Here is a 27,672-nt window from a genome sequence, read left to right as displayed (position 1 = left end):
TAACCTGCCCGACATCTCACAGCTATAAGTTGCAGAGCCAGATCCAAAAGAGGTCACAGTCCTAACTATTATGTTTTACTGCCTCCTTTGACACAGATCTCAGTGTTCTCATGGTAGATGGCAGCACTGGTGGTAATGATGAGGCACATGCAGCTTTCTGGGTAATGACTATTTATTCATGAGCCCACAACATTTCTTGATTATTATGTGCCAGATAATGTTCTAGGTACTAAAGACATAGTGGTGAATAACATAAAGAGTTCACCCTTATGGGGATTATATTTTGCTGATGGGAGTGTTAAGCAATAAATTAGCAAAAAAAAAAAAAAAAAAAGAAAAAGAAAAAAGAAATGAGCAAAGTGAATCAGTGATAGAAAGTGACCAAGGGAGGAGCCTATTTTAGTTTGAGCAGTGCAGGAAGGCATTTCTGGAGAGATCCCATATGAGATGATCCTTGATATTAGAGAGGAATCAGTCATTCTGAGATCTGGGAAAAGTGCAGAGGTGCAGCAAGTACAAAGTCCTTGAGGTGGAATGAACATGGCATGTTGGGAAAAAGAAGATCAGCGGTGATGTCAATATCATGGTAGTATGAGACAGTCTGTTGGTCTCTCCTCTTCAATCTACAATGAGTAAAACGTTCATAACTCAACAAAGGTTCCTCTGGTCCAACACACTAGGATTCTGGAGAGATCCACACATCTGTACATCTGAAGATAAGTAGACTGGAATAAATAGAGGAGATGGAATTGGGAGAACAGGAGAGGTGGTACTTGCAATCTGGACTCCGTGGCCACGACAGTACTGAGCCAACAGTTCCAGAGGACCCAGTAGTAATAGGGGAGGCAGCACACACAAAGTAGGCCTCCAGACTGCAGCAATACCCCAGACACAGGGAACCAGGCATCAGCAGTGGCAAGGCCCATGACCTCAGTCCCTCCAGTTCTGGTGGTGCCTGGACTCTGGCACTCTTGCATCTGACAATCCCAGATGCATCAAAGGCACCCATGACCCCCTTCCTACCCCACCCTCCCTCTGCCCTTGCTGTGGCAGAGTTGCCCACCACCTAAGCATCCCTGGACCCAGTGGAGGTGCCCACCATCTTGATGCCCTTGGCAGTGACCCTAGCAACAATGGCAACATTGACAACAGCAAGGCACCAGAGATTCTGGAGGCAAAGCAGCAAGGGCATAAGTGACACCTCTGGCAGAGGCGGTGGAGGGTGGAAAGTCAATTTTCAAATATAGCCAGAGACATTTCAGGTAAGAGAAACAAAAACTGTGCTATAGCACTACCTACTGGGAAAAAAAAAAAAAAAAGGCCTCTAATAACCAACATGTTGAATTGTTAAAATCAAAGTGAAAAGAGTTTTACCTAATTAAAAAAGGTGTTTGCTACTTCAAAAGTGCCAGCAGAGGAACAACTCATTAAGCACCATGAAAAACCATGGTAATATGGTATCACAAAAAGAAAACGGCAATTCTCAGGAAACCAAACTTAAAGTCATGAAAGAGTGTGAACTAACTGATAGAGAATTGAAAATATCTGTTATGAAAGAACTCAATGAGCTACAAGAAAACTCAGAAAGACAGTTCAATGAGCTCAGGAATAAAATTAATGAACAGAAGGAATGCTTTACTGAAGAGACTGAAACTCTAAAGAAGAACAAAACAGAAATTCTGGAGCTGAAGAACTCAATAAATTAGATGAAGAAAGCATTAAAAGCATTGGAAATAGAGCAGACCATAAGCAAAAGAGAGCTCGTAGGTTCAAAATCTACGAATGATTCAGGTAGAAGAGAAAAGACAACTACGATTTTTTTTAACGAATAAATTCTATGAGAACTACCCAATTCCATTAGGAAAGGCAACATAAGCCTAATGGGTATCCCAGAAGGAGAAGAGAGGGAGAAAGGAACAGAGAGTTTATTTAAAGAAATAATTGGTTAGAACTCCCAAGCCTGGGAAGGAACTGGGTATACAAGTTCACAAAGATAAGAGAACACATAATTATCTCAGGGCAAGAAGACCTTTTCCAAGACACATTATATTAAAACTGTCAAAAGTCAATGACAGGGCTTCCCTGGTGGCGCAGTGGTTGAGAGTCCGCCTGCCGATGCAGGGGACATGGGTTCGTGCCCTGGTCCGGGAAGATCCCACGTGCCGTGGAGTGGCTGGGCCCGTGAGCCATGGCCACTGAGCCTGCGCGTCTGGAGCCTGTGCTCCGCAACGGGAGAGGCCACAACAGTGAGAGGCCTGCGTACCACACAAAAAAAAAAAAAAAAAAAAAGTCAATGACAAAGAAAGAATTTTAAAGGCAGCCAGGGGGAAAATAAAGACAGTAACCTACAAGGAGCCCCCATTAGACTATCAGTAGATTCCTTAGCAGAAACTCTACAGCCCAGGAGAAAGTGGGATGACATACTCATAATATTGAAAAATTAAAAACTGTCAGCTGAGAATACTCTACCCAGCAAATTTATACTTAATTATAATGAAGGAATAAAGGCTTTCCTAGACAAACAGAACCTGAGGGAGTTCATCACCACTAAACCTGCCTTAAAAGAAATGTTGAAAACACTTCTCACTACCTCTATTTCAACTACGTTGGTGTCTCTGCTGTTTCTCCAATAGTCCAGGCATGTTACTGCCTCGGGGCTTTTGCACAAGCTAGAATACTCTTCCCCAAGATTTCCATTTGACTTTCTGCCTCACTTCCTGTAGGCCTTTCCTTGAAGCCACCTTCTAGTGGGCCCCTTCCTGGCCATGAAACTCCCTTTTCCCTTCTTCCCTGTCTGTGATTCCTTTGTTTTTCCTTGGCAAAATCAATACCTGACATCCCATACATTTTATGTATTTACCACTTTTATTGCCTCCCCTGCTAGAATTAACCTCTAGAAGAACAAGGATTTCTGTTCACTGCTATATTCCCAAAGCCTAGAGCAGTACCTGACATATTATAAGAGTTTAATAAGTACCTGTTGAATGAATAAATCAATGAGGGCAGGAAGGGAAATGATGAACAAGTTGAGTAAGCCAAGCATTGGACTTTATATAAGTTATCTCCTACATGGTGAATATTGTCCTTGTGCTACAGGTGAAGAAACTGAGATATTGTGAGGAAAATTTGCCCAAGATTATGAAGTTAATAGTTAGCAGAGCTTATTTTCAAAGTTGGGCTTTTCTGGCTCCTTCTACATCATAATGTTGCCTTGTAGAAAGCAATGTCACAATGACTTCAAGCAGGGAGGGGCTGTTGCTTAGCAGCCAGTCTGAGTTACACCCATCAAATTCTTGGTTAAAGTCCACTTGTAAGAGTAGTCACTCATGGAGATGGTATACAAGAGAGTCAGGGTTTTTAAAAGTCCCTTTGATAGAGAGCTCTGGTTCAGAGCTTCTCAGAGATCTTCTCAGAGATCTACTTTGAAGATCTGGTAGATCTTCATGCCATCTGGTCTATCCAGGAACATGAAGGGAAACAAAATTATGCTACAGATCACCCAGCCATTCCTTTGGGACTTTGATCATGGTAATCATATCCTTGGACTCCAGCACATGTATGAAAACTCATTCCTTCAGTATTGGAGTCTAATTGGAGAGAGGTAGGGGAAGGACCTTGATCCTCGTGGGGATAGGCGCAGTGCTCCACTCACCAAGTCATGAGACTTGACTGGGAGTGACACCCATCCAGATGAAAGGATACAATTTTAAAATTTGCACAAAGGTACCCTTGGAATTAGCTATAGTCCTGGGCATGGAGTTGGTAGATTGGAAGTGCATTAATATTTGTTCAATGTCAATTATAGGTTAGTCACTTGCTGTGCAAGATTTGTCTGTGTTAACTCCTAAATTCTCATGGCAACCCTAAGAAGCAAGAAATGATTAGTGCTATTTTATAGATGAACCAAGGCTTAGGTGGTTTAAGTAACTTCTACAAGGTCATGTAGCTAGTAAATAACAGACCTGTACCTATTAGAAACCAGTTCTGAGGGGCTTCAAAGCCTGTGTTTGTTCTTCTACCAATAAATGAAAGAGACTTGTGTTTAAGGAAGTCAGGAAAGTGGGATTTAGAAAGTCTATTATCCTCTCCTTTGTTTCCCTTCTCAAGACACATCCATCCTCCAGCAGAATCCCTATTATTTTGATCAGAGGTTCTCAATTCTGTTTAGACCCAAGTCCTGCTTTGAGTAACTAATTATTTTGTAACTCTCCCTTTATTATCCTAAGATTAACTTCATGGATAGCATAACCTACTAATATTATGCTATAATTGTAAAGGAGGAAAAATAATTCCTAATAAAATAATAATATTGCAATATATAAATGCTCAGATACAACTACTTTAGAAGAATAGAGTAGTCAGGCTCTTGCACCATATAATGAATAATGAGTAAGTCTAGAATTAAGAGAGAAGGTTAAATGTCATTTCATACAAGTAGTTTAGGAAAGTAAAAGAGCAGTGTTATAAGTGGACATCAGAACAAAAACTAATGTTAGGAGAATTAATAACACTCTAGACTTACTGGTTTCTGGTAACAGAAGAAGGTAAATAGCTTTAGTTAGAAGAAGGATAATACTCAAATTACAAATCATTGAAGTAAAAAAAAAAAGTGAAGTGGGTGTGACTATGTTATTCTTGAAAAGAAGTGAGTAAATAATGTTAATGTGCCAGATTTTTTTAAATAAGCTATTTTATTGGTCTATCTTACATACCAAAAAAGGTCCAAATCATAACTGAACAGATTAATGAAATATTCAAGGTGAACTCATTGGTTTAAGCAGTATCCAGTTCAAGAAATAGGGAGAGTTAGCCAAGATGGAGGAGTAGAAATACCCTGAGCTCACCTTCTTTCACGGGCACATGAAAATTACAACAATTTACAGAACAGCTATCAATGAAAAAGAAAAGGGCTTACCAGAAAAGATCTTCTACAACTAAAGATATAAAGGAGGAACTACAAGAGATGAGTAGGAGGGGTGGAGTTGCAGTATAGTTAAGACTGATACCCCTGGGTGAGTGACCTACAAACAGGAGAATAATTACAAATGCAGAGTTTCTTCTCAAGGAGAGAGGGGTCTGAGACCCACAACAGGTTCCACAGCCTGGGAGTCCTGCACCAAGAAGACGAGCCCATAGAACATTTGGCTTTGAATGCCAGCAGGGCTTACTTTCAAGAGACTCAGAGCATTGTGGGAAATAGAGACTCCATTCTTAAAGGGCTCACATAAATCTCACATTCTTCAGGACCAAGGGAGAAGCAGTAATTTGAAAGGACCCTGGGTCAGACCTACCTACTGATCTTGGAGAGCCTCTGGGAGACACAGGAGAGAACTGAAGCTCACCCTGGGGACCTAGACATTGGCAGCAGCATTTTGGGGTGCTCATTCTACCACGTGGACACTGGTGCTGGCAAGCACCATTTTGGAATTCTCCTCCGAGCTAATTAGCCTCAGGACCCAGCCCGCCCACACTCACCGGCTCGTAGGCACCAGTACTGGGTTGACTCGGGCCAAGCAACTAAGTGGGGACACAACCCCATCCACCAGCAGAAAGACTGCCTTAAGATCCCCTGAGCCTATAGCCACCCCTGGACATGGCTCTGCCCATCAGAGGACCCAAGACCAGGCCCCACACAATGGTGTCTTCTTCTAAGAAGAAGACATAACAATTGTAAATATATATGCACCCAGCATAGGATCCCCTAAATACATAAAGCAAATATTAACAGACATAAAGGGAGAAATTGACAGTAAAACAATAATAATAGGGACTTGTAACACCCCATTTACATCAATGGACAGATAATTCAGACAGAAAATCAATAAGGAAACATGGGACCTAATTAACACATTAGACCAGATGAACTTAATGGATGTATAAAGAATATCTCCTCTAAAAGCAGCAGAAAACACATGTTTTTCAAGTGCAAATGGAATATTCTCCAGGACAGATCATATGCTAGGCTACAAAACAAACCTTGATAAATTTAAGAAAATTAAAATCATATCAAGCATCTTTTCCAAACACAGTGCAATGAAACTAAAAATCAACAAGAAAAAACTGGACAAAAACATAAACACGTGGAGGCTATATGATATGCTATTAAACAACCAAAGGATCACTGAAGAAATCAAAGAGGAAATAAAAAATAATACCCAGAGACAAATGAACATAAAAACATAATTCAAAATCTATGGGACACAGCAAAAGCAATTCCAAGAGGGAAGTTTATAGTGATACAAGCTAACCTCAGGAAACAAACAAAAAATCTCAAATGAACAATCTAAACTTACACCTAAAGGAACTAGAAAAGAAGAGCAAATAAATCCCAAAGATAGCAGGAGGATAGAAGTCATAAAGATCAGAGAAGAAATAAATGAAACAGAGACTTAAAAATAGGAAAGATCAATGAAGCTAAGAGCTGGTACTTTGAAAAGATAAACAAAATTGATAGCCAGACTCATCAAGACAAAAAGAGAGGGCCCAAATCAATAAAATTAGGTGGGAAAAAGAAATGACAACTGACACCACAGAAATACAAAGGAGCATAAGAGACTACTACAAGCAACTATATGCCAATACAATGGACAACCTAGAAGAAATGGATAAATTCCTAGAAATGTACAATCTCCCAATCTCTGAAGGCTGAACCAGGAAAAAATAGAAAGTATGAACAAACCAATTACCATTAATGAAATTGAACCAGTAATGTAAAAACTCCCAAAAAACAAAAGTCCAAGATCAAATGGCTTCACAGGTGAATTTTACCAAATATTTGGGGATGGGTTAATAATTATCCTTCTCAAACTATTCCAAAATAATTACAGAGGAAGGAATGCTTCTAAACTCATTCTATGAGTCCAGCAGCACTCTGATACCAAGACCAGACAAACATATCACAAAAAAAAGAAAATTACAGGCCAATATCACCAATGAACATAGATGCAAAAATCCTCAGCAAAATATTAGCAAACTGAATCTGACAATACATTAAAAGGATCATACACTGTGATCAAGTGGGTTTTATCCCAGGGATGCAAGGATTTTTCAGTATCCACGAATCAATCAATGTGATACACCACATGAACAAACTGAAGAATAAAAACCATATGATCTTCTCAATAGGTGCAGAAAAATCTTTTGACAAAATTCAACATCTATTTATGATAAAAACTCTCCAGAAAGTGGGCATAGAGAGAACATATCTTAGTGTAATAAAGGCCATATATGACAAACCCACAGCTAATATCATACTCAATGGTGAAAAGCTGAAAACATTTCCTCTAAGATCAGGAACAAGACAAGGATGTCCACTCTCACCACTATTATTCAACATCATATTGGATGTTCTAGCCACAGCAATCAGAGAAGAAAAAGAAATAAAAGGAATCCAAATTGGAAAAGAAGTAAAACTCTTACTGTTTGCAGATGACATGATACTATACATAGAAAATCCTAAAGATGCCACCAGAAAACTAGAGCTCATCAATGATTTGGTAAAGTTGCAGGAGACAAAATTAATATACAGAAATCTATTGCATTTCTATAAACAAACAGCAAACTATCAAAAAGAAATATTAAGGAAAAAATTCCATTAACAATTATATCAAAAAGAATAAAATACCTAGGAATAAACCTACTAAAGGACATAAAGGACCTGTACTTGGAAAACTATAAGACACTGATGAAAGAAACTGAAGATGAAACAGACAGATGGAAAGATACACCATGTTCATGGATTGGAATGATTAATATTGTTAAAACGTCCATACTACCCAAGGCAATCTACAGATTCAATGCAATCCCTATCAAAAAACCAAGGGCAATTTTCACAAAACTAGAACAAACAATTTAAAAATTTGTATGGAGGGGCTTCCCTAGTGGCGCAGTGGTTGAGAGTCCGCCTGCCGATGCAGGGGACATGGGTTCGTGTCCCAGTTCAGGAAGATCCCACATGCCACGGAGCGGCTAGGCCTGTGAGCCATGGCCACTGAGCCTGTGCATCCGGAGCCTGTGCTCCACAATGGGAGAGGCCACAACACTGAGAGTCCCGTGTACCACCAAAAAAAAAAAAAAAAAAAAAATTGTATGGAAACACAAAAGACCCTGAATACTCCAAACAATCTTGGGAAAGAACAGAGCTGGAGGTATCATGCTCCCTGGCTTCAGACTATACTACAAAGCTACAGTGATCAAAACAGTATGATCAGGCACAAAAACAGACACATGCCCAATGGAACAGAATAGAGAGCTCAGAAAGAAACCCACACATGTATGGTCAATTAATCTATAACATAGGACCCAAGAATATACAATGGAGAAAAGACAATCTCTTCAATAAGTGATGCTGAGAAAACTGGACAACTACATGTAAAAGAATGAAATTAGAACATTTTTCACACCATGTACAAAAATAAACTTAAAATGGATTAAAGACCTAAATGTAAGGCCTGAAATCATGAATCTCCTAGAAGAAAGCAAAGGTGGAACACACTTTGGCATAAATAGTAGTAATACTTTTTTGGCTTTGTCTCCTAAGGTGAAGTAAACAAAAGCAAAAATAAACAAATGGGACCTTATGAAATCTAAAAACTTTTGCACAGCAAAGGATATCATCAACAAAATGAAAAGGTAACATACTGAATGGGAGAAAATATTCCAAATAATATGACTAGTAAGGGGTTAATATCCATCATATATAAACAGCTCATACAATTCAACATCAAAAAAACCCAGCCCTATTAGAAAAAGGGGAGAAGACCTGAAGAGATATTTCTCCAAAGAAGACATGTAGATTGCCAACAGGCACATGAAGAGATGCTCAATGTTGCTAATCATCAGAGAACTGCAAATGAAAACCACAATGAGAGTTCACCTCACATCTGTCAGAAGGACTGTCATCAAAAAGACCACAAATAACAAATGTTGGTGAGGATATGGAGAAAAGGGAACACTTGCACACTGTTGGTGAGAGTGTAATTGGTGCAGCCACTATGGAAAACAGTATGGAAGTTCTTTTAAAAGCTAAAAATAGGACTACCATATGATCCAGTAATTCCACTTCTGTGTATATATCCAAAGAAAACAAAAACACTAATTTGAAGGGATACATGCACCCCAATGTTCATAGCAGAATTATTTACAATAACCAAGGTATGGAAGCAACCTAAGTTTCCATCAACAGATGAATGGATAAAGAAGATGTGAGATATATATATATATAGATATAGATATATATATATATATATATCTATATATATATATATACACACACACACACATACACACAATGGAATATTAATTATTCAACCATGAGAAGCAACAACTGCTATTGTTATTGTTGTTATTTGCAACAACATGGATGGAGCTGGGGGTTATTATGGTAAGTGCGATAAGTCAGACAGAGACAGACAAATACTGTATGTCATCACTTATATGTGGAATCTACAACATAAAGTAAAATAATGAATACCTTTTTTTTTTTACTTTTTTTTAACTTTTAAAAAAATCTTTTCAATAGAACCCCTTTTATTATTATTTTTAACACCTTTGTTGAGTATAATTGCTTTACAATGGTGTGTTAGTTTCTGCTCTATAACAAAGTGAATCAGCTATACATATGCATATATCCCCATTACTACTCCCACTTGCAGCTCCCTCTGGACCTCCCTATACCACCCCTCCAGGTGGTCACAGAGCACTGAGCTGATCCCCTGTGCTATGCGGCTGCTTCCCACTAGCTATCTACTTTACATTTGGTAGTATATATAAGTCCATGCCACTCTCTCACTTCGTCCCAACTTACCCTTTCCACTCCCTGTGTCCTCAAGTCCACTCTCTACGTCTGTGTCTTTATTTCTGTGCTGCCCCTAGGTACTTCATAACCACTTTTTTTTTTTTTTTTTAGTTTCCATATATATGTGTTAGCATATGGTATTTGTCTCTCTCTTTCTGACTTACTTCACTCTGTATGACAGATTCTAGGTCTATCCACCTCATTACAAATAGCTCAATTTCGTTTCTTTCTATGGCTGAGTAATATTCCATTGTATATATGTGCCACATCTTCTTTATCCATTCATCCGATGATGGACACTTAGGTTGCTTCCATGTCCTGACTATTGTAAATAGAGTTGCAATGAACATTTTTGTACATGACTCTTTAAATTATGGTTTTCTCAGAATATATGCCCAGTAGTGGGATTGCTGGGTTGTATGGTAGGTCTATTTTTAGTTTTTTAAGGAACCGCCATACTGTTCTCCATAGTGGCTGTATGAATTTACATTCCCACCAACAGTGCAAGAGGGTACCTTTTTCTTCACACCTTCTCCAGAATTTATTGTTTGTAGATTTTTTGATGATGGCAATTCTGACTGGTGTGAGAGGATACCTCATTGTAGTTTTGATTTTCATTTCTCTAATGATTAGTGATGTTGAGCATCCTTTCATGTGTTTGTTGGTAATCTGTATATCTTCTTTGGAAAAGAGTTGATTTAGGTCTTCAGCCCATTTTTAGATTGGATTTTTTTTTGATATAGAGCTGTATGAGATGCTTATAAATTTTGGAGATTAAGCCTTTGTCAGTTGCTTCATTTGCAAATATTTTCTCCCATTCTGAGTGTTGTCTTTTCATCTTGTTTATGGTTTCCTTTGCTGTGCAAAAGCTTTTAAGTTTCATTAGGTCCCATTTGTTTATTTTTCTTTTTATTTCCATTTCTCCAAGAGGTGGGTCAAAAAGGATCTTGCTGTGATTTATGTCATAGAGTGTTCTGCCTATGTTTTCCTTTAAGAGTATTATAGTGTCTGGCCTTACATTTAGGTCTTTAATCCATTTTGAGTTTATTTTTGTGTATGGTGTTAAGGAGTGTTCTAATTTCATACTTTTACATGTAGCTGTCCCGTTTTCCCAGCACTACTTAATGAAGAGGCTGACTTTTCTCCATTATATATCCTTGCCTCCTTTGTCAAAAATAAGGAGACCATATATACATGGGTTTATCTCTGGGATTTCTATCCTGTTCCATTGATCTATATTTCTGTTTTTGCGTCAGTACCATACTGTCTTGATTATTGTAGCTTTGTAGTATACTCTGATTTCCAGGAGTCTGATTCCTCCAGCTCCATTTTTCTTTCTCAAGATTGCTTTGGCTGTTCAAGGTCTTTTGTGTTTCCATACAAATTGTGAAATTTTTTGTTCTAGTTCTGTGAAAAATGCCATTGGTAGTTTGATAGGGATTGCATTTCATCTGTAGATTGCTTTGGGGAATATAGTAATTTTCACAATGTTGATTCTTCTAATCCAAGAATGTGGAATATCTCTCAATCTCTTTGTATCATCTTTAATTTCCTTCATCAGTGTCATAGTTTTCTGCATACAAGTATTTTGTCTCCTTAGGTAGGCTTATTCCTAGGTATTTTATCCTTTTTGTTGCAATGGTAAATGGGAGTGTTTCCTTAATTTCTCTTTCAGATGTTTCATCATTAGTGTATAGGAATGCAAGAGACTTCTGTGCATTAATTTTGTATCCTGCTACTTTACCAAATTCATTGATTACCACTAGCAGTTTTCTGGTGCCATATTTAGGATTTTCTATGTGTAGTGTCATGTCATCTGCAAACAGTGACAACTTTAATTCTTCATATCCAATTTGGATTCCTTTTATTTCTTTTTCTTCTCTGATTGCTGTGGCTAAAACTTCCAAAACCATGTTGAATAATAGTGGTGAGAATGGACAACATTTTCTTGTTCCTGATCTTATAGGAAAGGGTTTCAGTTTTTCACCATTGAGAACTATGTTGGCTGTGGGTTTTTCATATATGGCCTTTATTATGTTGAAGTAAGGTCCCTCTATACCTACTTTCTGGAGTGTTTTTTTTTTTTTTTTTTATCATAAATGATGTTGAATTTTGTTGAAAGCTTTTTCTGCATCTATTGAGATGATCACATGGCTTTTATCCTTAAGTTTGTTACTATGGTGTATCACATTGATTGATTTGTTTATATTAAAGAATCCTCACATCCCTGGGATAAATCCCACTTGGTCATGGCGTATGATCCTTTTAATGTGTTGTTGGATTCTGTTTGCTAGTATTTTGTTGAGGATTTTTGCATGTATATTCATTGGTGATATTGGTCTGTAATTTTCTTTTTTTGTAGTATCTTTTTCTGGTGTGGCTTTCAGGGTGATGGTGGCCTCATAGAATGTGTTTGGGAGTGTTCCTTCCTTTGCAATTTTTTGAAAGAGTTTGAGGAGGAGGGGTGTTAGCTCTTCTCTAAATGTTTGATAGAATTCACCTGTGAAGACATCTCATCCTGGACTTTTGGTTGGAGTATTTAATCCATTCACATTTAAGGTTATTATTGATTTGTATGTTCCTATGACTATTTTCTTAATTGTTTTGGGTTTGTTTTTGTACGTCCTTTTCTTCTCTTGTGTTTCCCACTTAGAGAAGTTCCTTTACCATTTGTTGTAGAGCTGGTTTGGTGGTGCTGAATTCTCTTAGCTTTTGCTTGTCTGTAAAGCTTTTGATTTCTCCATCAAATCTGAATGAGATCCTTGCTGGGTAGAGTAATCTTGGCTGTAGGTTCTTCCCTTTCTTCACTTTAAATATGTCATGCCACTCCCTTCTGGCTTGTAGAGTTTGTGCTGAGAAATCAGCTGTTAACCTTATGGGAGTTCCCTTGTATGTTATTTGTCGTTTTTCCCTTGCTGCTTTCAATAATTTTTCGTTGTCTTTAACTTTTGCCTATTTGATTACTATGTGTCTCAGTGTGTTTCTCCTTGGGTTTATCCTGTATGGGACTCGCTACACTTCCTGGACTTGTGTGGCTATTTCCTTTCCCATGTTAGGGAAGTTTTCGACTATAATCTCTTCAAATATTTTCTCTGGTCCTTTCTCTCTCTCTTCTCCTTCTGGGACCCCTATAATGCGAATGTAGTTGCATTTAATGTTGTCCCAGAGGTCTCTTAGGCTGTTTTCATTTCTTTTCATTCTTTTTTCTTTAATCTGTTCCACAGCAGTGAATTTCACCATTCTGTCTTCCAGGTCACTTATCCATTTTTCTGCCTCAGTTATTCTGCTATTGATTCCTTCTAGTGTAGTTTTCATTTCAGTTATTGTATTGTTCATCTCTCTTTGTTTGTTCTTTAATTCTTCTAGGTCTTTGTTAAACATTTCTTGCAACTTCTCGATCTTTGCCTCCATTCTTTTTCCGAGGTCCTGGATCATCTTCACTATCATTATTCTGAATTCCTTTTCTGGAAGGTTGCCTATCTCCACTTCATTTAGTTGTTTTTCTGCAGTTTTATCTTGTTCCTTCATCTGGTATATAGCCCTCTGCCTTTTCATCTTGTCCATCTTTCTGTGAATGTGGTTTTTGTTCCACAGGCTTCAGGATTGTAGTTCTTCTTGCTTCTGCTCTATCCTGTATTCTTTTCATTCTTTTTTCTTTATTCTGCTCTGTGGTAGTTATTTCCACTATTTTATCTTCCAGGTGACTTATCTGTTCTTATACATCAGTTATTCTGCTATTGATTCCTTCTAGAGAATTTTTTATTTCATTTATTGTGTTGTTCATCATTGTTTGTTTGCTCTTTAGTTCTTCTAGGTCCTTGTTAAACGTTTCTTTTACTTTCTCCCTGCTTTTTCCAAGATTGTGGATCATCTTTACTATCATTACTCTGAATTATTTTTCAGGTTGACTGCCTATTTCCTCTTCATTTGTTTGGTCTGATGGGATTTTACCTTGCTTCTTTATCTTCTGTGTGTTTCTGTGTCTCCTATTTTGCTTAACTTACTGTGTTTGGGGTCTCCTTTTCACAGGCTGCACGTTTGTAGTTCCCGTTGTTTTTGGTGTCTGCCCCCACTGGCTAAGGTTGGTTCAGTAGGTTGGGTAAGCTTCTGATGGAGTGGACTGGTGCCTGTGTTCTGGTGGATGAGGCTGGATCTTGTCTTTCTGATGGGCAGGACCATGTCCAGTGATGTGTTTTTGGGTGTCTGTGACCTTATTATGATTTTAGGCAGCCTCTCTGCTAATGGGTGGTGTTGTGTTCCTGCCTTGCGAGTTGTTTGGCACTGTAGCTTGCTGGTCATTGAGTGGAGCTGGGTCTTAGCATTGAGATGGAGATCTCTGGGACGTCTTTCACCATTTGATATTACGTGGAGCAGGAGGTCTCTGGTGGACCAATGTCCGGAACTCGGCTCTCCCACCGCAGAAGCAGAGGCCTGACACCTAGCCAGAGCACCAAGAACCTGTGAGCCATATGGCTCAGAAGAAAAGGGAGAGAAAAAAGAAAGAAAGAAAGAAAGAAAGAAAGAAAGAAAGAAAGAAAGAAAGAAAGAAAGAAAGAAAGAAAGAAAGAAAGAAAGAAAAGAAAGAAAAAGAAAGAAAGAAAAAGAAAGAAGGAAAGAAAGAAAGAAAAGAAAGTTATAACATAAAGAAAAAACTATTAAAAATAAAAATATTAAAAAGTCATTTAAAATAATAAAGAATAGAGCAACAAAACCAAAAAATAAAACAAATCCACCAATAACAAGTGCTAAAAAGTATACAAAAAAACACAACAAATAAAAGGACAGGTAGAACCCTAAGACAAATGGTAAAAGGAAAGTTATATGGACAACATCACACAAAGAAGCATGCACATACACACTCCCAAAAAGAGAAAGAGGAAATATATATATATATATTTATATATTAAAAAAATAAAGGAAGAGAGCAACTAAATCAATAAACAATTCTACCAGTGATAATAACCTCTAAATAATAAACTAAGATAAATATCAAACCAGAAACAAACTAGATGCAGAAAGCAAACCCCAAGTCTACAGTTGCTGCCAAAGTCCACCACCTCGATATTGGGATGATTCATTTTCTATTCAGGTTTTCCACAGATGCAGGGTACATCAGGTTGACTCTGGAGATTTAATTTGCTGCTCCTGAGGCTGCTGGGAGAAATTTCCCTTTCTGTTCTTTGTTCGCACAGCTCCTGGGGTTCAGCTTTGAATTTGGCCCTGCCTATGTGTGTAGGTTGCCTGATGGCGTCTTTTTCCTGCCCAGACAGGACGGGGTTAAAGTAGTGGCTGATTAGGGGGCTCTGGCTCACTCAGGCAGAGGGGAGGGAGGGGTATGGAATGCGGGGCAAGCCTGCGGTGGCAGAAGCTAGCATGACATTGCAACAGTCTGAGGCGTGCCATGTGTTCTCCCAGGGAAGTTGTTCCTGGACCACGGGACCCTGGCAGTGGCAGGCAGCACAGGCTCCCAGGAGGGGAGGTGTGGATAGTGACCTGTGCTTGCACATAGGCTTCTTGGTGGCTGCAGCAGCAGCTTTAGTGTTTCAGGCCCTTCTTTGGTGTCTGCGCTGATAGCCGTGGCTCATGCCCATCTCTGGAGCTCATTTAGGCAGTGCTCTGAATCCCCTCTCCTCGTGCACCCGGAAACAATGTTCTCTTGCCTCTTAGGCAGGTCCTTACTTTTTCCCGGACTCCCTCCCGGCTAGCAGTGGTGCACTAGTCCCCTTCAGTCTGTGTTGATGCAGCCAACCTCAGTCGTCTCCCTGAGATCTGACCTCCGAAGCCTGAGCCTCAGCTCCCAGCCCCCACCCGCCCCAGCAGGTGAGCAGACAAGCCTCTCAGGCTGGTGAGTGCCGGTCGGCACCGATCCTCTGTGCGGGAATCTCTCCACTTTGCCCTCTGCACCCCTGTTGCTGCGCTCTCCTCCATGGCTCCGAAGCTTCCCAACCTCCCCCCCGCCCACCCACCCCCTGGCTCTGCCAGTGAAGGGGCTTCCTAGTGTGTGGAAACCTTTCCTCCTTCACAGCTCCCTCCCAGAGGTGCAGGTCCTGTCCCTATTCTTTTGTCTCTGGTTTTTCTTTTTTCTTTTTCCTACCCAGGTACTAGGGAGTTTCTTGCCTTTTGGGAAGTCTGAGGTCTTCTGCTAGCGTTCAGTAGGTGTTCTGTAGGAGTTGTTCCACATGTCGATGTATTTCTGACGTATTTTGGGGGAGGAAGGTGATCTCCGTGTCTTACTCCTCCGCCATCTTGAAGGTCCCTTTTTAATGCTAATGGACGTTCACTTGTTCCAGTTTGGGGACTATTATGGGTAACATTGCTTTCAATGTTCTTGTATCAATACATGTTTTTGGAACACAACTGTATTCATTGCTGCTAAGTAGATATCAAGGAGTAGAAATTATTAGGTCACAGAGATGTCTATGCCCAGCTTCAGTAAATACTATCAGTTCTCCAAAGTGAATGTATCAATTTACCCTTTTATTAAAAGTGTATTAAAGCTTTCCAGTTATTTCACATCATTAGCACTATTCTGCATCTTTATAGTTTTAGCCATCAGGTGGGTACATCATTATGATTTTAATTTTCATTTCCTTTTGACTACTGACGTAGAGCACTTTTTATACGTTTACTGGTCATTTGGATGTTCTTTTTTCTGTGGTGCGCATTCAAGTTTTTTACCAATTTTTAAAATTAGTTGTTTTTCCTTATTGATCTGTAAGAGAGCTTTATATCTTCTAGATCAGCACTATCCAATGGAAATACGATTTGAACAAATGTGCTTAATTTTAAACTTTCCAATAGCTACATTAAAAAGAGTAAAAAGTGGCATATGAAGTTAATTTTACTGTATGTTTTATTTAACCAATTATATCTAAATATCATCGATTCAACATGTAACCAATATAACATTATTAAAGACATAATTTGTACACTTTGTTTTCATTCTAAGTTTTTAAAATCTAGTGTGCATTTTTCACTTATATACATCCCAATTTGGACAAACCACATTTCAAGTGCTCAATAGCTACATATGGGTAGTGGATATTTTATTGCATATTGCAGGTTCAGATGCTTTTTTGCTTATATCTTCTCCCATATCTTGGCTTTGTTGTTCACTCTCATAATGATACCTGATACATATATTTTTTTAAATTATTATTTTGCAAGTTTCAAATTTAAAGAAAAGCTACAAAAACAGTACAAAGAATCTCCTTATCCCCTTCACCCAAATTCCTCAACTGTTAAATGTTACTTCTCTCTCTCTCTCTTTCCATATATACATATTTTTTCTGAAATGATTCCCCCTTCTCCCTAAAAACTCTACTGTTACTCTCCCAGAGATTCTCTCATAAATTATGATCATACAACCGTACCAATCTGAAAATCAACACTGATAAACACTATCATTAAATCCACAGACCCTATTCAGATTTGCCAACTGTCCCAACTACATATTTTTCCTATCTCATTAAGGATCCTATCCAGGAATAAATGTTGCATTACATTATGTTCATCAGTATCCCTCAGTCTGAAGTAATTCCTCAGCCTTTCTATGTCCCTCATACTCTTGGTACGCATACATTAACTTTGTTTCTGTTAGTTTTCATATGGGATATATATTCCATCCTTTTACTGTTATTTCTTTAGCACTTAAAAATACAATTCCATTGTCTCCTGGCTTCTCTTTTTTTCTATTGAAGAGTTACCCTCCAGGCTTCTTGTTGCTTCTTTAAAAGTAACCTGCCTTTTTTATCTGGCCAATTTCAAATCTTTCTTTTTAGGTTTTCATCAGTTTTACTATATGACCAAATGAAGTTTTCCTTGTATTTGTCTTGCTTAAGATTGTAGCATTTGTTAATCTCTGGTTCAATGTTTTTCATCAGTTCAGAAATATTCTTAACCATTATCTCTTCAACTCTTGCATCTGCCACATTCTTTTTCTCTCCATTCCTTGTGGAACTCCAAATACATCTGTGTTAGAACTTTTCATTGTTTCTCATCTGCCTCTGTATATTCTGTCTTTGCCTCTCCAAGCTTCAGTCTGAGTACATTCTTTTGATTTATTTTCCATTTCATTAATTTTTTTCACCTTTTATAATCTTCTGTTCTTCATGCATTCAGTTATTACTTTTGGTGACAGCACTTTTAATTTCTACAATTTTTATTTGCTTCTTTTTTTACTTCTAAAATTCTCCATCTTTTCATTTAGTCTCTTAAATACAATTATCAGCTTTTACCATTTGCTGTATATTGACATATTACTGTTAAATCCAATACATTTTTATTTTTATTTTTTTAACATCTTTATTGGAGTATAATTGCTTTACAATGGTGTGTTAGTTTCTGCTTTATAACAAAGTGAATCAGTTATACATATACATATGTTCCCATATCTCTTCCCTCTTGCGGCTCCCTCCTTCCCACTCTCCCTATCCCACACCTCTAGATGGTCACAAAGCACCGAGTTGATCTCCCTGTGCTATGTGGCTGCTTCCCACTAGCTATCTATTTTACGTTTGGTAGTGTATATATGTCCATGCCACTCTCTTACTTTGTCACAGCTTACCATTCCCCCTCCCCATATCCTCAAGTCCATTCTCTAGTAGGTCTGTGTCTTTATTCCTGTCTTACCCCTAGGTTCTTCATGACATTTTTTTTCTTAGATTCCATATATATGTGTTAACATATGGTATTTGTATTTCTCTTTCTGACTTACTTCACTCTGTATGACAGACTCTAGGTCCATCCACCTCACTACAAATAACTCAATTTCGTTTCTTTTTATGGCTGAGTAATATTCCATTGTATATATGTGAAATGAGACAAAAATCTATTTAAAACATTATACAAAATGTTGAGTCTACTTATCCCCATTCAATTAGACCACTGAAACAGAGCAAATGGTTCCCTAGAATCATAATTCTTACAATGGCCTCATACATAGTCAAATGAGGAAAGCAGATAATTATCTCATAAATCTGTAACAGATAGTCTCCATAAATATCAGGCATCCTCTTTATGCTATCACTATGGTTAGAAATGTATATGACAAGAACTGCTGAATTCTTTAAGGTCTTCATCAAAAGTGGCTACATATAAAACTTTGTCTAACTATTCTTCTGTTCTAAGGGGTCATCTGCAAAGTTTCCTTTACACATTATCATCATTCAAAATAATCCATCATTTAAAGATTCAATGATTCTTGACAATCCTTGGAGCTACCTGAAATTCTGCTTAGCTTCTGAATTTTACCATTCCACAAAGAGTAATACAGGAGATATACATAACATATAGACAGTCTATCTTTGACTGTACTATGTCTGGATTGGCTTTAGTGAAGAGTTGATACATTTGCATCAGTCTGGATGAAGGTGGGCTCTGTTGTGTGTTATATGAGTAACATAAACATAAAGACTGATGGGGAAATTTTATCTTTCCCTGAGTACACTGGGATCTCTATTGGTTTTGTTTTTAGGGTCTAATCTATCTTTTTCTTTTAGCTTCTTACCTCAGAAACCAAGAATTTGCTTCATGATCACAAATTTCCTTGTTTTCTTTTGCTTCCTATGTTCATGCTGCAATCTTCAGCCTTCTTCTAAAATCTGAAGCCAAGTACGGGTATTTTAAAGTCCGCACTTGATCTTAAAGTCCACACTAATCTCTGGATTTCCTTTGGGTTTATTTCTACTTTTTTTCTTTTTTCTCTTTTTTCTTTTTTGTAGGAGTGGTTGTTTTATATTGAATGCCAAACATTTTGCATAAAAAATTATAAAAATTATTTGAGGCTCGGATGATGTTATGCTAATAGATGAATTACTTTTGTTTCTGGTATGCAGTAAGGGTAGAAATAGATCATCTTAATGCAACTGGGGACTGAGTTGATACAAAGCTGAATTTCAGAATTTTTTGAGAGCTGCTCTAGTTCTTACTTACTTTTATTCCTGAGGTGTATTTCTTTAGAGTTATAACTAAAAGTCCAGGGTGTTTTCCAGTCTCCTCTCCCCCATGGTCAGCCTAATTTTTGCTCCCCATCTTTCAGAGACTGTCTGCTCAAGTTTCTGCTCAAATCCTCTGCTTCTCCACCAGGTTTTTAAAAAATTATTATTTTTTAAATTTATTTTATTTATTATTTTAATTTATATTTTTATACAACAGGTTCTTATTAATTATCTATTTTATGCATATTAGTGTATATATGTCAATCCCAATCTCCCAATTCATCATACCACCCCCACCCCCCACCCCACCGCATTTCCCCCTTGGTGTCCATATATTTGTTCTCTGCATCTGTGTCTCTATTTCTGCCCTGAAAACTGGTTCATCTGTACCATTTTTCTAGGTTCCACATATATGTGTTAATATACGATATTTGCTTTTCTCTTTCTGACTTACCTCACTCTGTATGACAGTCTCTAAACCCATCCACATCTCTACAAATGACCCAATTTCGTTCCTTTTTATGTCAGTCAACTTTTTAATTAGTGAATGTTCAAAGGGAACAGGAGCATCAACTGTTGGGCTCACCACTTTGGGCTACCCCTTTCTCCGGGATCTTGGTCCTGCAGGTTCTTTGTTCTTTGGTATATCTCTGATGTCTTGAAATATATATGCTTTACTGAGTCTGTTTTTTCTACCTCTTCTCACCTGGAGGATTATCTTGAAGCAAACCAATCTACCAATGAGGGAATATGTTGCCATAATTTCAAAGTACTTTGTGAGACATGTTTCATGTCACTAATAATGTAAACACTAATTTTCAAAAAACACTATGAGTATTAAAAATGTTAATATTCCTTAAAATATTAAAGAAAGTGAAAATTATCAAGTTAATACTACATCTCTTTACATTTTGTTTACCATAATTTTTACTGTAATTATATTTTGAGTGGAAAGGAGGCTTGAAGCAAATTGTGCAATAATGTTGAGACCATATTTTTATTCCAATTAAGCTTTGTTTCTCATAAGACCTTCTCCTATATTACTGGGCTTTCTGCATTATTTGGTTTAAAAAAAAAAAAAAAACCTTCTTCAATGTTGCTATATATGTCAGATACAATCAGTTATTTTTGTAGAGGCCAGGAAGACATTTGAATGTTATATACGACTTGACACAATTCACTGTGTAACTGGGCAATGAGCTACAGGTATTCAGCCTCCCTGTCCCATTGACCAGGAGCATTACCTCAGTAATTTTTAACAAGCAAAACACTTCTACAAGTTTCCAAAATATCCTCTAGGACTCAGTATTACCTCTTTTGGAACCCCTATATTAGAGCTATAAAATCATCCTGTAGACTGTGCTAGCCTTGGGTATGTGTGGATCCCAAGATCATCCTTAGAAGCCAAAGGTAGAATGTACCAATCACACTGCATCCTGTTGCCTCTCACACCTGACAACTCCTAAAGTTATCCTAAAATCAAGTGATAACAAGTTAGTGTTAATATCTAGGACAAAGGTAAAGAAGTCATCATACACTCTGATATTTCTTCTTGGGTTAGGATGGGAGTGCTCCTAAGCTAGCTAGATACTATTTCAGTAATAATAGTCTCTTGCATTGTCACCTACCAAGCACCAGGCAATGAACTGCTTTAATCCTGTTATCTTAATCTTCTCAACAACCTTATAAAGAGGAATTATTATTCCCAATTTAGAGATGAGGAAACTGTGACTTAAGTAACTACCTCCAAATTTAAACTATTAAGCACTTCTGTGATTCCACTGCACTCTTACTGTTCCCCTAAGGATTCCAGACCTTTTAAAGCCTCGAGCACCACTTAGGGGTAGAAGGGGGTAACCTGATGGGAATTGCTTGAAGAAAAGGGAAAATGTGTCTAAGAGAGGCCTAATACAGAACTTTCTGGGCTCCATTAGGTCCCCAACTCCTCTCTTCTGGGCATTTCCCAGGAATCCCACCCCCATAGGCCACCACTGCAGAGGCTGTGTTTTCCTACATCCCTGAACCTAGTAGCCTGGATTTCAGGGCATCCTGAACATGGGGGTCCCTCCTTCCTCAGCAGTGCATTTCTGGTGGCACAGCTTCCAAAGCTTTTCAGCCTACAACCTCAGATCCAGCAAACCCCCTACCTCTTGCCCAGCTGCAGAGTTTTCACTCCCCTAGGCTCCTGGACTTGGAGGTGCATTTCCTGCCCCAAGGGTGGCTCTGCAGGATTCCCCACTTGCTGAGTAGGCTAGCTCAGAGCCGCTCCTCTCTGGGAGCTTGGCAGCTGGGGCTGCCCAGCCCCGCCTCTGTTTCCTAGGCAATGCAGTACACAAACTCTGGCCCTGGTGGCACTGCTGAGATGTGCTTCAATAAAGCAGGTAAGGAGGGCTGTAATGGAGGAGTCAAGAGTAGAGGTAAGAAGAAGAGTAGGGAGGCTGTGAAAGAAGAAGGGCGAAGGGAAGGAAAATGCGCTTCACCCCCTTACATGGAGTTGATCTGGTTTTTGTTAAGAGCTGGGCCTGCTCTTAAGAGCTCTGCCCCGCCTCCCTACACCCCACCCACCCACGAGCTCTCACTTAGACCAGGAGTCTTCCCTCATGTGGAGTTTCTCCTCTTTCTTGATCTTCAGAGCCGCTGGTTAACTACTCCTTTGGAACATGTCAACAGAGGAAGGTCTTTCCTCACTCCTGTCCCCCAAGCTTGTTGAGGAACAAGTTTCTCCCTTTTAGGGGAGAGCCCAACAGAGGGCCTGGATGTTACATAGCAGAAGATGTGAGTATTCACCTTCCCTTAGGTGGGTCTCAAGGTATCCAAGGATACCCAAGTTTCCTGGAAGAAAAACTCTATGGGATTTGTGACCTTCAGGGTCCCAACATGAGAAAATGTCCTCTGAAACCAGCTGTCAGGGCCAATATCAGAAATCAAAGGACAGTTGCTCCCTTTTTGCTTCCCACCAAATGCAAGCCTTGGCCTCATGCGGCCCCCAGTACAGTCCTCACCAAAAGAGACTCCATTCCTACCTCCAAAGGCAAGTGACTCAATAGCTCCCCTTAGTCCAAATCTGGACTGTGGCTGTGCTGGTAGGTCAGTTTATGAAATCATATAATCAGACTGACAGTTGCATTACAGCAGATTCATCTCTGTGGGGCTCAGAGGAGTGGATTCACTGGAAGTAGAGAAATGTCATTCACTCTACCTATCCAGCCACATTCCTTTGTAGAGTTGCCTGGGTTACTTATGTAATTGCTTGTATGGTCTTGATGAAGAGGAATCAAGAAAGAGCAACTGTGGCAGAGAAGATTCAGGAATACTCTAAGTTCGCTCTGTTTTAATAACTATAATGTTCTCTATGTATGTTTTTTCTTTGTTTTCTATATACTACCGGAAGAGGTATGGCTTGGCATACAACCTCTCTAAGGTCCCGACCAGTATAAAAGGATATGCTTTGGGAGCCAGAACAGCCGTGAGGTTTAAGCCAATTAACAAGGTGAGAAATGGCTGAATGTGCTTAGATTTTAGTGTGATCCGTATTGCTGTGTGTATTTGCACTGGGGAACAAAGCTGGAGGTTATGTAAGAATATGCCCTGAAATTCAAGAAAAAAAGTCATTTGGGCAAAAGCTACTAAGAAGCCTATCAGAAAAGCTTGGATGTTAGCATTTCAAATGTGTGTGTGAATATCCTGGGAGAGTAGATAACAATTCTCAGAATGAATGGTACCAAGGCAAGGCTTCAGTCTTGAGACACCTGATGTTAAAATACTGGAAGCTTTGTTTATATGCATCATATTATCTTGTCAGTTAAAAATAAAATAGAACTTCTTCACCCTTTTGTGTGATTGGACTTCAAGTCTTCAGTATAGGCTCCTAATCTCTTGTTGGACATTTCCTTGACAATTAAGCTCAAGGAGAGGGATACTGGCTCTAAAAGAATCTCTGAGTGGGATGGTGGCATGGTGGGATGGTGAGATAGTGGGGGTAGTAGCTGCAATAAGTTACCTTGGCTGTCTACCCACACCCTAAGCCTAGGTACATTTAGGTAGCTGAACCATACCCTTATCTTAGTTTTCTACCTACTATAGGCTTGTTTCTAAACCATAGCTGATACATGAACAGGAAAAAGATGATTTTGTTTTCTCTACTTAGAAGGCTTTTCATGTGTGTGTGTGTCTGTGTGTGTGTATATATATATATATATATATATATATATATATATATATCACCTTCTAACATATTGGTCTTTTTCTTGGAAACAGGATATGACACCTTACCCAGGCATGTACCAGACAGTCAATCCTCGAGAGCAAAAACACAAACACAATTTTGCTCCATTTAATTCTTCGCTGCCTCGATTTAGGACATACTTAAAGGACTCTTGTTATCCTGGGTATGTGTCCCTTTTTCTGGTGCACTTCAACAAATAGCAATAGGAAAGGAAGTACAAAAAGGGGTTTCATCCCAACCATGCCCTCTAAATAAGAAATCATCTATCTTTAAAGATTCAACCTCTTGCCTTCCAGGTCTCTAGAATTATAAAATTGTAGAGTATAGTGATTCATTCAATAAATATTTATAAATGGCCAGGCAGATTTGTAGGGTTCAGAGATTTTGCATTAAACCCATCACACAAGATTCCTAATGTCTTATATTCTAGATTCTTATATTCTTATTCTTATATTCTAGAGCTTATATTCTAGAGTCCAAACAATGAGAAGCAAATAAACAAGAAAATATCAATGGTATTAAGGAGAGTGACCATATTTGTTAGTCAGACAGTGACACTTCTCAGAATGAAAGGGTGTCAATTATACCAAGATGGTAGCCATAAACTAGGGCTGTCATGGGTGCATCAGGAAGTCTGGTGACCTGGTGATGTGCTGAATAAAATCAAACAGGATGATGATATCATACAGAGTGGTGCACTGGAATCTACTTTGGCAAGGATTGTCCAGATAGGTCTTTTTGGGGAAATGACACTATCTGAAATCACAATGACAAGACTGAGCTGGCCCTGTGAAGATCTGGGCCCAGAGCTTCTCAGAGAGGATGAATAGCAAGTGCGAATGCTATAAGCTGGGAAGGAATTTGGTGTGAGGAAAAAAGAAAGAAAATTAGTTTGGCTAGAGTGCAGTGAGCAAGGAGGAGATGAAAACATAGGAGGAGGGGTGGGGCTAGAATATGTAGGCCTAGTAGACCAAGAGAGGTATTCTAAGTGCTTTAGGAAGGCTTTCAGAATGTGTGGAATTGTAGGGCAAAGGGTCAAGGATGTTCTTTCTTTTTTTTTTTTTAATTTAATTTTATTTATTTATTTATTTTTTTAACATCTTTATTGGAGTATAATTGCTTTACAATGGTGTGTTAGTTTCTGCTCTATAACAAAGTGAATCAGCTATACACATACACACGTTCCCATATCTCTTCCCTCTTGCATCTCCCTCCCTCCCACCCTCCCTATCCCACCCCTCTAAGTGGTCACAAACCACCGAGCTGATCTCCCTGTGCTATGCGGCTGCTTCCCACTAGCTATCTATTTTACATTTGGTAGTGTATATATGTCCATGCCACTCTCTCACTTTGTCACAGCTTACCCTTCCCCCTCCCCATATTCTCAAGTCCATTCTCTAGTAGGTCTGTGTCTTTATTCCTGTCTTACCCCTAGGTTCTTCATGACCTTTTTTTTTTTTCTTAGATTCCATATATATGTGGTAGCATATGGTATTTGTTTTTTTCTTTCTGACTTACTTCACTCTGTATGACAGACTCTAGGTCCATCCACCTCACTACAAATATCTCAATTTTGTTTCTTTTTATGGCTGAGTAATATTCCGTTGTATATATGTGCCACATCTTTTTTATCCATTCATTTGATGATGGACACTTAGGTTGCTTCCATGTCCTGGCTATTGTAAATAGAGCTGCAATGAACATTTTGGTACATGATTCTTTTTGAATTATGGTTTTCTCAGGGTATATGACCAGTAGTGAGATTGCTGGGTCGTATGGTAGTTCTATTTGTAGTTTTTTAAGGAACCTCCATACTGTTCTCCATAGTGGCTGTATCAATTTACATTCCACCAACCCTCAGAATGGGAGAAAATATTTGCAAATGAAGCAACTGACAAACGATTAATCTCTAAGATTTACAGGCAGCTCAATAACAATAAAACAATCCAATCCAAAAATGGGCAGAAGACCTAAATAGACATTTCTCCAAAGAAGATATACAGATTGCCAACAAACACATGAAAGAATGCTCAACATCATTACATCATTAATCATTAGAGAAATGCAAATCAAAACTACAATGAGATATCATCTCACACAGGTCAGAATGGCCATCATCAAAAATTCTAGAAACAATAAATGCTGGAGAGGGTGTGGAGAAAAGGGAACACTCTTGCACTGTTGGTGGGAATGTAAATTGATACAGCCACAAGGTCTTTCTTTTACTGGTGGGAAATCCAAGGATCAGAGAGTGAGTGTAACTTTCTCAAGGTTGTAGTAAGGAAGTGGAGATGTTGAATCTTGATTCCCTCGTCCATTCTATGTGTTATTTCCACAACAAAGCGTCTACACCAAAAGACAAAGTGTTATGAACAAAGGCAATTATTAAATAATCCCATTATCAAGAAATTTCACCTGGTTCTGCTTTGCTGTCCCTATATTACTGATAACTTTAAATTAGCACTGCACTTTTATCCTCAATTTTATATCATGAGCAGTACTTATGCATCACTGTGTTAGCTGTCTTTTATTACCCACCATTTCTGGGAACTTATGGTCTCTCAGCTAAGGATACTGAAGTTCCAGAAATATTTTAAAATAAGTTGATTTTTACTTTGTCAAGACTAGATATCTTGAACGCGAAAACTTAGTTAGAAATACATTAAAAGGTAAAGGAATCTTATTTTAATCAGTTGGCTGCCTTTCCCCAAAAAGTTAGGACTCTAGATCAGAGGTAAAAATTCATATATGACCACTAACTCATTACATATGTTGTTTTGTGTTTTTGTTTCTAGCCCCACCACATACAACCCAGAGATAAAGCTACCCAAAAAAGTCACCTGGCCAATGAAATTTGGATCTCCAGACTGGGCTCAGGTTCCATGTCTACAGAAAAGAACACTGAGAGCAGAGGTAATAGGATTGGACCTCTGTGGAGCTCTTTACCTAACACTTCCATGTATATCAGTGATTCTTAACCAGGAGTCTGTGAATAAGCTTCAAGAAATCATTGTCCCCCTGAAATTACTTGCACAGTTTTGTGTGTATATGCACATGGGGATCTTTTTGGAGAGTTACACAATTTCACTTGGTTTTTAAATGTGCGTGTGAGCAAACAAGTCGCATTTTCTTATTTAGTTCTCAAGTAATCTATAGTAGTCCGAGATACTTATCCCTCTATGACTGAGGAGAAAACTGAGGCTCAGATGAATTAAGTGGCTTGTAGAAGTTACTCAACTTGAATCTAGGTCTTGTGAGTCCTAAGCCAGTGTTCTTTCCATCACACCACTTGCTTATTAGATCATCAAGGGGCTGTGGATCATTCTGGCAAGAACATGAATTTCAGGGACAGACTGCCTGGATTCAAATACTAGTTCCATATTTGCTTGCTTTGTGATCCTGTCCAAGTCCTCTAACTACTCTAAGCCTCAGTTTGCTTATCTTTAAAATGGATATAATAATAGACTCAATCTGATAAAGTAGTAAAGATTGAGATATTGTAGAAAAGCATTTAGCACAGTACCTGTAACATAATAAATGCTCTCAATCCGTGTCAGCTATCATAATTCAGGAGGTGCCTTTTTTCCCCTAATGGAACTTTGGATTAATTCTACAAATATTTATTAAACGCCAAACGTATTAACATCATTGTGCCTATGGGTAACATTCAAGTATTAAACACATAATTGTCATTTTCAAGAAGTTTACCAGCT

General features: G+C 38.5%; 1 protein-coding gene across 1 annotated transcript in view; it reads left to right on the top strand.

The window, feature by feature from the left end:
• Nucleotides 1-3,468: 3,468 nt before the first annotated feature.
• The window catches only part of LOC101326862 (ciliary microtubule-associated protein 3-like), a 26,234-nt gene continuing 2,030 nt past the window's right edge, over nt 3,469-27,672 (top strand). Inside the window, exons 1-5 of the mRNA XM_073809633.1 lie at nt 3,469-3,528; nt 22,367-22,509; nt 23,126-23,224; nt 23,992-24,122; nt 26,755-26,872. Of these exons, the coding sequence (XP_073665734.1) occupies nt 3,486-3,528; nt 22,367-22,509; nt 23,126-23,224; nt 23,992-24,122; nt 26,755-26,872 (534 nt within the window). The 5' untranslated portion in view covers nt 3,469-3,485. The remainder of the gene's footprint in view (nt 3,529-22,366; nt 22,510-23,125; nt 23,225-23,991; nt 24,123-26,754; nt 26,873-27,672) is intronic.

The sequence above is a fragment of the Tursiops truncatus genome, chromosome 1 (assembly GCF_011762595.2).
Source record: "Tursiops truncatus isolate mTurTru1 chromosome 1, mTurTru1.mat.Y, whole genome shotgun sequence".
Taxonomy (NCBI): Eukaryota; Metazoa; Chordata; class Mammalia; order Artiodactyla; family Delphinidae; genus Tursiops; species Tursiops truncatus.
This window is presented reverse-complemented; position numbering and strand designations above follow the sequence as displayed.